Source organism: Ambystoma mexicanum, chromosome 5p, assembly GCF_040938575.1.
Source record: "Ambystoma mexicanum isolate Mex_15411 chromosome 5p, UKY_AmexF1_1, whole genome shotgun sequence".
Lineage (NCBI taxonomy): Eukaryota > Metazoa > Chordata > Amphibia > Caudata > Ambystomatidae > Ambystoma > Ambystoma mexicanum.
Window position 1 is genome coordinate 177616752 of NC_090930.1, and position 12848 is coordinate 177629599.

General features: G+C 44.4%; 1 protein-coding gene across 3 annotated transcripts in view; it reads left to right on the forward strand.

Annotated features, from left to right (window-relative positions):
* The window catches only part of AMOT (angiomotin), a 223220-nt gene that overhangs the window by 55757 nt on the left and 154615 nt on the right, over positions 1-12848 (forward strand). For 2 of the 3 annotated variants that reach the window (XM_069612592.1, XM_069612590.1), the window contains exon 3: positions 5208-6139. In XM_069612592.1, the coding sequence (XP_069468693.1) occupies positions 5268-6139 (872 nt within the window). In that variant the 5' untranslated portion in view covers positions 5208-5267. Of the gene's footprint in view, positions 1-5148; positions 6140-12848 lie in introns of all 3 variants that reach the window. The other variant, XM_069612591.1, reaches the window with a different exon arrangement.

Below are 12848 nucleotides of genomic sequence, written 5' to 3' on the forward strand. Positions count from 1 at the left end.
TTGATTCTGGACGGCTTTAGTACTCCACAGCTGCCATGCATAGTAACCAATTAGCAACAAGCCTGGCGTTGATAAGATGTGCTCCAGATCAGGTGCTTCTTCCCACTGGAATATTAGCCAGTGGAGCAGCAGCCACTGGGTCACACTAGGGCACATGTGTGCCAAATACTTGTGACTCTGTCTCACAGCTTCCAATATTGAATAACATCGCTCTGGGAAGTTGCTCCAAAACTGGAATCTGACCCAATTCTGCTTCAGGTTAATTTCTGGCCAGCAATCCTTCCTCATAGCAACTTAGCAAGAGAAAAGGCATATCTTACAGATAGATCTGCCTTCATCCTGAGCAAAGTCTTAAACGGTGGGGGTCGGGGGCATGTTCTCTAAACCTTACTCGAGGAAAGATTGGTTGTATTCCCCTCAATTTATACTCCTCCGCTTTTCCTGACCTACAGATGTTTTCTGATACTAAGGGAGAAATGTGTTCAAGTCAGTCACTTGATGCCAAATCCTGTCTTTTTCCTCCTTCTGACCAACACTTCCATAAAGTGATCAGCTCGAACAGATGTGTTTTGAACTTTGAGCTGTGTGACATGCAATTTATCGGTATGTTCTAGTGAATTAATCTCTGCTTTATATTATAGGATCACCTTTGATCTTACACAGTGGCACTATCTTGCTGAGTGTGCCAGACTAGGGAATTCCCTTTTTATTAATGGAAACAGTGGCGCATAACATATGAATTATGGACCACATGCAAACTTTCAGTACATCATTTAGGACCCTCCAAGTCACTTGAGGTTTGCCTTGACATGCGCCCTGCTTCTGGCTGTGTGATCTTCTTCAAAATTCAGAAAGCCAACTAAGCATGACGTGGATTAAAACTGGTTGACACATCTTCATTGTCTGTTGATTATCATGCTCTTCATATGTAAAACAATAATTGTCTTTTAAATGAGGCTTTAAGCGCCACCACCAAATTCCCTTCATAAATCAATAATTCAACACATTAGAAATGCCTTTTGATGTTAAGTTATGAAACTGCATAATGCACGGTTGACCTGCAAAAAGGCATTGGATAAGTTCAACTTAATTATAATGCAATCTCGATTCATAAATCCTCCCAAAATATAGACTATCATATAAATATTTAAATTGCACAGGAGAACAGTACTCTGATTTCGCAACTGATTTTTACAGTCAAAAGTGCCATTTGGCATTAGATTTAAAGCAAAGTATGACGGGCGTTACAATGTGATTGTGCCAGAGATGGTTGGTTGGTTCTCAACTTTCACAAGTCGCACATTCATTGGCAGATCATAGACTCTGCACTCTTTTATTCATGGGGAAGGAAGCCATCCACATTTGGAGGTGTATGGATTGTTTTGCATTTCAGAATTGCGATCCTGAGCAATCAAGTGCACATAGGTCCTGTGTTCCATACTGCGATATAAAGGCACATAATGCAATATAGACTGGTGATAGTTTGGCCCAGAGTATATTTTGAGCTCTTGTGGTCTATGTGGAGGGAAGAAAAGCAATGGGCTCTAGGGGATGGATTGGTTCATTGTAGTACAACCTTGTGCGATCATGGTCCAGCCCTATACAGGGATTGAAATTAAGGTTGGATGAGCGGGAGCTAAAGGTAGCTCCTTGGTATTGTTGATGGGTCAGAAATGAGAAACGGACACAAGGGTGTTGTATTCGTAAGTAAATACTTTTTTATTAAATAAAAATGGGTTGGGAAAACGCCTCTCTAGCCCTATTCTAAAGAGGCACCTCCCTACCTAGAAACTAAAATTAGGGATCTGTCTGTGTCGGGATGTCAGTAACTGTAAGCTGTCCTTGTGTCCAACACAACCTATCCTGACCCTCGCACTTATAAACAAACAACAAAATGGTACAAGGAAATGTCTTTAACTTGATGTTAGGAAAAAGTGTTCAAAATCAGAAGCTTCGGAAAGACGCCAACAAATGTTCTCCAAGTTGCAAAGACAAAGGAAAACGTTCTGTGACAGTCTTTCTGTAAAAGTTCTAATATCTTAGCAGACTACCTGGTATGCTCCCCGGTCGGGTATCTTTATACAATTTTCGACTGTATGGTGTACTCGCCTGCCATGTCGTTTTATAGGTTTCAGAGTTCTTAGAAACAACTTCAGCATATACCATATGGCACTTGGTAAATCTGTCTATGGTAATATTTGCTCAATGTACTTGCTCTCATTTCTTCCCCCACATTGACTGGCATCTCATGCATCTGTATTTGATTGAGGTTTGCCTTTATACTTTGTCTTGTCTGCATTCAAATATTCTTCTTATGGCATCTTGCTTTAGTATTTTACCTTGGCTGTATTCAAACAAACTGTGCCTTTTGTATATTAGCTGCATCAATCATTCTTCTTATTGGGTGTTGAATTTGTAACTTTGGCTTGACTGTATTTTAAAAAACGCTGCCTTTGTATATTTTCTGCATTAGCAATCTTGTACAATTCAATCACTTGTTGGTGTGGTTGTTGGAATGCCCGGGGTCCCCAGCTTCTTTGGGCAGACTCGCTAATCTTTTCCAGCATCTCCGACGTTGGTCGCGCCTCTGCGATATGGCTTCTTCTTCTGCCTTCCTGTTTGGAGTGTGCAGGCGCTTCTCACACATCCAGCGTGGCTCTGCAGTCCCATACCAGCTTTCTCCAGCGGCCCAGGGTGAAGACTGCTGTCCCGCGGAGCAGCCCGACCTCCAGAAGCTTCTGCACTGCTCGCAGCATCTCCACGGTTTGTCGTTACTTGTACGCGGCATCACTCTCCCTGTCCTGGCAGCCTTTTCTGCTTCGCCAGCTCAGTAGCCCTAGGGTGGATGGCAACGTTTCTTCTGCACTGCTTGCTGCACCTCCCTGCCCTCTGCCTCTGCTGCAGCCTGTATAGGAACCTCTCTCCCTGCTACCCTTTCAGTAAGGAAGCCTGCAGTCAACTTCGGGCTGTAGCACTCGGCTAAGGCCCAGGGTTACCTCTTCTTTCTGAAGGGGCGGGATTGGTCCTTTTGGCTTTCCCTTCCTTTCTGTCACACAAGTTGTGCAGCCAGGTCCCCCAGGAAGGGCCTCTCGCACACGAGTCTTTCTACCTTTTTAAATTGGCGCTGGCCAATAGGATTTAGGGAAGGGCTAGACTGCTGACAAGGGGAAGTGATCATCATTACTCCTCCCCTCTTCTTCATCCCAGTGTTGTGGGTATTGTGGGAACACTAGTCCCGCTTTCTAAATATGGTGTAGATGTTTGCAATAAGTTTTAAAGTCAAACTATGTTTGGAAGAAGAGTATTTGGAGCTGGAAGAAGTTTCTTTCATAATTTTACAAGGTCGGGTAGTTGAGAGTTGGCTTTTGGGATGTGACCAATGCTTTTCACTATTCTCTATGGGTGAAAGAGGGAAGATATCACAGTGGCCCATTAGATTGTTACAAATGGCGGATTCATCCTGAAAGGGGGCTATCATATCCCACCCAGTGTACTCTGAGTATATCCCTGGATGTTGACACCCACCCCATGTGATCCTCCCTCATAGAGCCACACTCAGGGTCAGGATTAGGTAGTGGTTCCCGTCCCCTAGCCACATGGGAGGAGGTGACTGCCAGGAAAATGACGATGAGTCCATCGGATTAATCACAGTATCCAGCATTATCCATTAACCAGGAGCTACCACTGGAAAACATGGCGGTATTACATAACAGTCCACAAATCTAACTTCCACATGAGATGGAGACATGTCATTTTTGTCCATTATTTATTATCCCTTATCCTTTAAATGGTGTATATGTGCCCTAATGTTTATTTATGCATTGTCTCAAGCACAGAGTTTATTTCGCATAGATGTGTTTGTACGGCATCATTTGGCCTTGGGAGACAAAGGTAGCTCCTGTTAGATGTTGATATCAAGCTACCCAGGCTCTTCTAGGCAACAAGCAGGAGCTAAAAAGCTCCCAGCTCCCCTCCATTCTGAACTGTGCTCTTGTTGTGCCTCCGCTCAGACATATATTTCTTAAATAAGACGCCAAAAATGTCTCTTTAGCTAACCTTTCGTTTGTGTTTTCACTGACTCACAAAGTTCTTGTTAAAGCAATACGTTCTGTAACAGTTTTTCTGTAGAATTTCTTGTAACTTTGATGATCGTCTGGTACACTCTCCTGCCAGGAATCTTTATACAATTTCAGCTGCCTGGTGTACTCGTCTGCCAGGACTTCATATACGTGTCACATTTCTATGGCTATACCACAATAGCATATATCGTGTGGTGCTTGGTATATCTGTCTATGGTAACTTACTCAAATTTTACCCACACTGTACTTTATTGGGGTTTGCCTTTATAATTTGCCTTGTCTGCATTCAAACATGGGTTTGCCTTTATACTTTGCCTTGTCTGCATTCAAACATTCTTCTTATTGGGTGCTGAATTTGAACTTTGCCGTGACTGCTTTGTCCGTTCCACCAGATCTGTCTGTGTACCTCACGTTCATGAGCCCCAGCATGGGGTTCAACATCTTTTCCTGCACTGCTCAATTCAACAGTGTGGTTGCCGCCTTTTAAATGTCCGGCACGCTGAAGACTTTGCACAAACACCCATATCCTCCTCCTCGTCTCCGTACCTGAGCGTTTATGGGAGTTGAGTCCATTGATGTCCTTGCACTTTTAACTCTTAGATGTTTTTTCTCAGATTTCACATAAAGGCATATCGAAAGCAAAGGATGTTTTGTGTGAGTTGTGAGTGTTTTGGGTCAAAGGTAGGTGGCCTGGCCAGGGTATTGTAGAGAAAAGGTTTCTTGACTTCCACTAGAAGGGGGACCTGTTAGCTGACAATAGGCCATTAAGGTCTTGGGTGTCAGAGAGTCTTTCTCCCCAGTAGATGTCTCCTCCCTCATATAGCCGCCCTAAGGGTCGTGATCAGGTAGCGGCTGCCATCCCCTGGACACATGGGAGGAGGTCACCCCCGGGAAAATGGGGATGAGTCCATCAGATTCATCACAGTATCTAGTGAGTTTTGGGCTCAGATCTCGGTTTCCCCACTTGAGTGATTCTGGACTAATTAACTTGTCTTTCATTTTCTTGTGCTGAGAATTGTCAATTTTAGTGTTCAGCATTTACTAAACCAACCACTTTATGTCCCTTTAGGTGTTCTGCCTATCTGTTCGCTATATGCAAAGAGCTGACATCGTTTTCTTTTGTTCCAGAGGAGGGACAAGCTGGAGGTCTGACTTTGCTTTTCCAACTTAAAGGCAGAACCATTTGAGATGAGGAATTCGGAAGACCAACCGGCCACGACAGTACTACAACGTCTACTGCAAGAGCACCTCCGATACGGGAATCCAAATGACAACCGCAATATTCTGGCCTTGCATCAACAAGCCACGGGCAATGCACCGCCCTTCAGCAACAGCGGTAGTCCAGGATCTCAGTCCGAAGCACTGACCGGCCAGGACCATCAGCACGTACCTCATGCTGCCCGCCAGGAGCCCCAAGGCCAGGAGATCCAGGTGGATAACACCATCATGGAGAAACAGCTGCAGGCCAGGGCTCAGAACAGTGAGGACCTTCCGACATATGAGGAAGCTAAAGTACAGTCACAGTATTTCAGGAGCCAGCCACATGCAAGTGTTGGGGCTGCATTTTATGTGACAGGCGTGTCTAATCAGAAGATGAGGACTGAAGGGCGGTCTACTGTTCAGAGGGTCAGTCTAGGTAAGATTCATCAAGATGACGCGTTGAAGGACCTAAAGCATGGACATGTCCGCTCGCTGAGCGAGAGGCTCATGCAGCTGTCTCTTGCCACAAGTGGTGTAAAGGCCCATGCCCCTGTCACCAGTGCCCCACTTTCCCCTCTCTCGCCACCGCCAAATGATTTTTACAGGCATTCAAGTTCCCATGACTTTTACAAGAACCCTGGACCAACCCCTACACCTTCAAACATGAAAGGGATGGAGCACAGGGGCCCACCTCCAGATTACCCCTTCAAAAACATATCAACTCTGCCTTCAATGGGGAAACCTCCGGATCCTGGTCATTTCTACGGGGATCACCGCATGAGCCAACAGGGTCGGTCTGATGTCCGGCCTGATGTACCCATGGTGCGGTACCAGCACCCACCAGAGTATGGCGCACCCAGGTAAGCGCCAGATATTCACTTTGTGACTTGTGTGCGTCCGAACTAAAGTCCATTTTTAATATATTCTTGGACAATGGAAAACGAATGAATGTTTTTTTATTTTTTTATTATTACAGTTTGTTACAAACTTTTAAAAAAACAAAAGAACAATCCCATTCACACCTCCCTCTAAAATGAATCTTTATTGGTCTGATATTGTCTGAGAGAATGTCTGTGTGTGCTTTGTTGGGTTGCTTCTTTTGGAACTGTCTTTATAATGTGAAGCATATTAATGTAAAGTGTAGTGTTGCTTGGAAGGATTGTCAATGGTTAACTGTAGTGTAGCAAAATAATTCCAGGTCGTTACAGGATGTGATTACCAGCAGGGCTGAAAAAGCATGTTCTTTGATGGTGCTTGCCACTTCCCGTCTTAGGAAGAGTTGTGAGGCGAGACTGTGTACAAAACTCCAGCCTGCTTTGCTGGTCCTGCACAGTTGCACCCCTCTACCCCCATTGTCTGGGTGACTGCTTGCATTCCCAAATCTGCCTCTCTTGACCCTGTGCCCACGTGTCCACCCTTAACGCTGGTTCCCTACTCTGGATCTTGCTATAATGGCATCTAACGTTGATCAAATAAATCCTGCTATTCATAGCTGCGGAGGCTCTGCCCCTTAACTCTCTCCCTGAGATTTACCTAATTGTGCTTCTTACTTGAAACACATTTTACTTGTTGTATAAGCGCCTTACAAATGCACAATACAATAAAAAATGGGCTACCCTTTAACCACACGTCTGCTCTTTTCCCCTATCTTGCCACTGACCTCGATCCTCACTTTACTTCCCTACTCCCTCCCTAGCTGTGCCGGCTTTTTCTTTTCCACCTGTTCCCATGTCTGATTGCAATTTGCTGTTCCCAATTCCCTGAACGTTATTGCCGCCTTTCGAGTAATGCTTCTGGTTTAGTGTTGTAAGAGGCTCACTATTTTGAGCAGGGTCCAGATTCCACATAAATGTCATTTTGGGAGATAGAGGTTGTGCTGTGCTAGTGAATGCAAATGTCAAGAGACTGGTATTCCGTAATTTCAAAATCATTTTAATTTGAATACCTATTCACTCTAAATGATGCATTAGTCCACTGCACTTGGACAGAGTGTAAGGCGCAACCCAATCTTAACATCGCACAGGCGCGGTGTGGCCTAGGGATGGCCATAAGGAAACCTTGAGTCTGGCACAGGTATCGGACACTGTGCACCTGAATTTCCGAGAGTTTTCTCAATCATTGACCTCCTTGAAGAATTCACTGGTGCCCACTGGCTGGTGTGAAAGCCTTGGCTGGGGCTCCGACACCTTAGCACCTTTAGTTTACAAAAAAAAAAAAAAAGAAAACAAAAACTCATTGCAAGTTTTGGTGGTAAGTCCGCCACCTGGTCCTGTGGTATTACCGCTGGATTACAAGTAGCTGTGACGATGTTAGTCCCCATTTAATTGGAGTCCATAGGACTCCATGGCCGATTTTGGTGGAATTACCCTGGTGGTAATCTGTCTGTGGTAACTCTGCCAAAATCTGGTGGAAAGGGGGTGGATTTACCTCTCGCTCATCTCTGGGTGTGAATCCTCCAACTTTACACCAAACTCATAGGTGGGTGGTGTGGTAATGCAGCAGTAACGGTATTACTGCTGCATTTTACCCGCACCTGCCAACTCATAATGTGTTGGTAACTCTATGGATCTAAGTACATATTATTCAGAGATTCAATGATCCACATAAGTGGATGTTTGAGATTTTGGGCCACTTTGAATTTCATCTCATGCCTTCCTATTGTCCACTAAGAATCGTGGTGGCTGGTTGTTTCATACTCAAAGTAGCTAATGCACTCTGTTATTTGAGCAGCTACATGGATCTAGTTCAGGGGTCCCCAAACCTTTAATAGACAAGGAGCAGAATGTGTTAATCAAATGGAGTTGTGAGCAACGTGCATAGTTCGATGATGCATTTTAGCATTCTGTTGGTGGAAACACGGTTGCAACGCACATTTTCCCTTACCAAACTTAATACTGCTAAGAGGCTATGTTAATGTGCAGGGATTACAGTAATCTAGATCAAGTGCAGTTTAGGTCCAGGCAATTTACAATGGCCTTTAACTTCGTGACCCTAAATTGGTCTTTACAAGTAATGTTTAGGAAAGGAAGTGGCAACACAGACATTTGTAGAGACTGGAGGCCAGTCAAAGGTTTTAAACATCACCCCACTTAAGGAACATTACAGAGTGCTTGGAGTTCTCCCATAAGAAATCTTTAGGACATTCAGTGGCAAATGTATTTTACTTAAGCACATCTGGACAGTGAACCTGGCCATGAGTTGAGCATTTAAAACAATTACATGAGGATTTTATGGTTCTCCCCTAAGGAATTTCCAGACCTATTGTGGCAAATGGTGTGTTAATAACACACCAGTAACCCTTGCCAACCGTGGTAGGCTATGAAGATCCTTTCACTGAGGTTTGGGGGGGGAGAGAGAGATAGGGGATTCCCCCTATGAACTCCTGTGAAATTTAGCATCCAGTATTAAAGCGCGCATGGCCTGTTACATTGGTCAAAACATGATTAGGAATAAAAGAATATTTTACTGAAGGGTTTGGGGGCTCTTCCTTTGAGATATCTTCAGAGTAAATGTAGTGGAAGTGTTGCATATTTTTAAGCACATCGGGCCAATAATATTGGTCACAATTTGGAGCATTTGAAAAACACTTTCAAAGGGTTTAGTGTTTTACATTGATATTTGGCAGCACTTATGGTCTTGTTCGTTACAATTTATTAACTAACTTTTCTGGATTTCGATCAGACGTTATGCAAATTACCGTGATAACTTGGCATGCATTTACTTTATTTGCCTATTATCCACATGCCAGATTGCAAAGTAGGTAGAACATTTCAATTTTTCAGCCAGGATACTATATTGAGTGTGTAACATTTCTGACATCTTACGTGACGCCATCAAACACAAACTTTACTAGTTAAAAAATCAGCATATGCAATTGATTTAATAAAGAAAATGTGGACATGCATGTCACTTATTTTCCGATTATGCACTTGCCAGGTGAGCAAAGGTACAGAAGATGGCACATTTTCAACAGGAAACAAAGTTCATTGTACTGCCGTTTTGTGTTTACTTGTCATATTAGCAGAAGATCGGAATTTATTTACAAGGAGAGTGCAACGTGTATGGAACATTTTTAACAAATTTGCACACAAATTTTGCATTCACAAAAACGTCCATTGGAAGTTTTGAATTGTGGAGAATTGAGCCTTCATGTTACTTATGTTCCCTTTATATGCTTGCTAAACTTCTGCGACCAGCCCCATTGCAACCTTCTTAAATGCAGCATTGGAATACTTGGTTGATTTCAACAGTTGCTGGCCGATTGTGTACCTTTTGCAACCAGCAGCTGACCTATTAGTGTGTTACGGTGGCGCAATAACCGTAGAGTGGATCTGGTCTAATGGGTGCTGATTCACTGAAGGGGATTTGTAATGATTGCAGCAGCAGTTTTATGGTCTGCACTGGGATGGCCATGCCAGCCTATTTCTGGCCCTCATGTATGCCTCAATCATTGTTTTGCATGGTAAGTCTAGTTACTTTGTATGCCCACAGTCCTCGCCCTCGTCCCAACTATCTACTTGACTTTGCTCCTCCCTATCATTACTGAATGTTCTATTATACTCCTATTGCCTTTTTGACAGGCAAAGTTCTTTGATACCATAACCTATGGCAGGAGGCACTATACAAATGCAAGATAACATAAGATTGACGGACCAGTGTGGGGGCAACAATAGACCTACTTCTGCTTTCAATTGCACTGCCATGGTCATCATGGGGCTCGTCTCTTCTGGCTCCTTAAGAATCAACTCAATGAGCCCCCCCCCCCCTGCTCCTTGTGTACTTTAAACCTACACATCCCTTTCTACCCTTTAACCCACGGTGGTGATGATTCAACAACCAATGGCATATCGGGTCTGTCTTCCAGAGGAGGTTGTTTGGCTAGCTTTCCCGCACAGGCTACATTGCCATTGCAGTCTCATTCGTTCAGCGCCTCCTTGTTGGCCTCCACTCCATGGCCCAGAGCAACTGGCGAGCAACATTTTAGGGTGCAGTGAGCAACATGTTGATCCCAAGCTACACGTTGGGGATCACTGATCTAGTTAATCAATCCACAACAAAGTTGCCAAAGACTTGCAGTATTCCAGTACTCCTTGTCGGGTGGGTTTGTAAAGGTTTTAAGTGTGCCTTGATAGTAACCTCAACCTGGGTTTGCTTGTTTAGGCTCAATTCAGTCAGGGTTGCTAGGCTGTGTTCTTCTGGTAGGGTGCTATTTTTGTGCAGTGTCTGTACCATATAGTGCCTAGAATATCTTTCTTTGGTGTTCAGGCTTAACCGTGGTCTTGTCCAATTTGTAGAATCAACCCATGCTGTTCCATCCAAATGTCAGCAATATCCTGTGTGGTAGTGTCGGAGAAACTGTTGGCCGAATGTGTCTTTTGTTAATGTTTTCAGTGCATGGATGACTCAGGCCATGCATCTGAATTGTATCCCAGTGTTCTTTCATACATACCCGTTAAGCACCAGGGTCCACAGGTCGGTGTTGGTCTACAACCACCTGCTGAGGTCAGTTGAACAGGAGGTATGTGTTCCTCAAAAGATGATAGACACCACCATCTGTGTGAGACTTGTCAAGAACAGCAGGCGGCTAGACTGTCTTAAGCCATTACCAAATCTTGCTTGACCAGCATGATCAGCCGTACATGGGCATGGCTATTAGAAACGTGCCAGCCACAAAATCTCAGGAATCTTCGTCCCATTCTGGGCCTTTTACTTACCTGACACAGAACCATATAGTGACTTTGACCCAAGACTCGAGTGGTTGTCGGCGGCAATACTGTTTAACTATTTTCACTAGGAGTGCGGAGGAACGCGATTGGATTCATTTTTCGCTTTTTGAAGAAGCCACCTGGCGTTGGAAATGCCTTTAACGGAGGAAGACTAGTCCCCATAGTGTTCAAGATAACAAAATATCTTACACTGCAAACCCTCTGCCCCCCCTTTGTGCTTGAGGAACTCAACCTGTATAGAATTGTTGACTTCTGTTTGCAAAAGTAACATCAATGACCCATTGTTTAACAATTATAAATTGAATTGAGCACCCACACGTGCCAAAGAAAATCATAGTATGACATAGGGTGTGGGAATAACCAGAGAACTCGGGGAAATCAAAGAGAGGAGCTGCAGAACATGTGTATATCTTGTCGTGGGCGGAGAGTGGGGCGCGTTAGGGATGATGGAGAAAGGTAGGGCGAAAAGGAAGGTTGCCTCTTTTCTGTTTAAGGGGGTTTGACTCAAGAAGACAAATATCATATAGCGAAAGAGGCAGAGTCAACAGCTTCCCCGGTTCAGCTTACGCATTGAGTGGTATGTATGAAGAGCAGTGGGCTAGTTTAATACATACTAGCTAGGGGTGGTCACATAAAGGCTGGAGATTTTTTGGGGGAAAAACAAATCAATTTAATCAAGACTGACACATGTTTTAAAAATCTGTGGGTCCAAATACACATGGTAGGACCTTAAAAGGTACATATATGCACCGGGGCCGGGGGGCCAACAGAAAAAACTCAAAAATTGAAACTCCATATTTAAGTGAGGGTTAGTAGCAGATATTTGTGCAGATCTCCACACTACTTGCAAATAGTAGTGTACAATTGTTGTCGGCACAAACAGGTTGGTGTTTCTAGTTCGAGGTGTTAAAGCCCTTCAGTGAGAACTGGCGATTTGCAGATTCAGGGAAGGGTCCGAACTCATCAGGACGTGGTCATTTGTTGACCAAGCTGTGTGGCCGCCTTTGAAATGTTGTAGCTGAACTTGGAGTTGATGTGTTCAGCCTGTTCGTAGTACTGGCCAGATTAGGCAATGGATCTGTATTAGTCAGACGTCTCGCTATAATTGTCCACGTTCAGCGTTGATGGCTGGAGCAATCGCGTTGGAGAGATCGGAAAGTCACCAAACAGCTTGCCGGTCCTGCAGGTCGTCCCTCTCCTGTTTCTAGAGACGTTCCGATCCCTCCAATGGGTTGCAATTTTTTTAACCATTATCACCACATGGTCTGGCAGAATTACCACTGGATTACAGGAATGGTAACAGCACTGTTCGTCCTTGTCCTTGGGACTCCAAGGTGTGAGAAACCACAGGGTATTATCATTCCTACTCCCCATGGATCCTCATCTCAGTTGGCCAGGGAAAGGCCATCGCTTTTAGATCCTGACCCTCGGGGTGGAGAAGCGAGGGAGGATCACCTAGGTGGAGGGTCTTTGGGGATTGGGAGTGGGCTGCCCACAGGCGACACATGGTATCCCCCTTTCCCTATTGATTACCAACCTACACGCCCGCCCCTGGCCTTTTATAGGCTATTATTAATCATCTTCCCTCAGTTTCCCACATTTGAGCCCTGAAAGTACTGGGACAAGGAAGAGACAACTTAGAGCAATACGCACTTAAACTCCATTTCATCACTTTGGTCCATGGGATGAAGAACGTTCCTACAGAAAGCTGTGAGGGTCAGGCATGTCCCTTTAACTATAGTCAGGCAAATCTAATTAGGAATCCACACCTGGAACCTGTCAAGTGGTTGCAGGTGTATAAATTGAGAATATCAGAGAGAGCAACAGGGAGACCTGTGGGGAA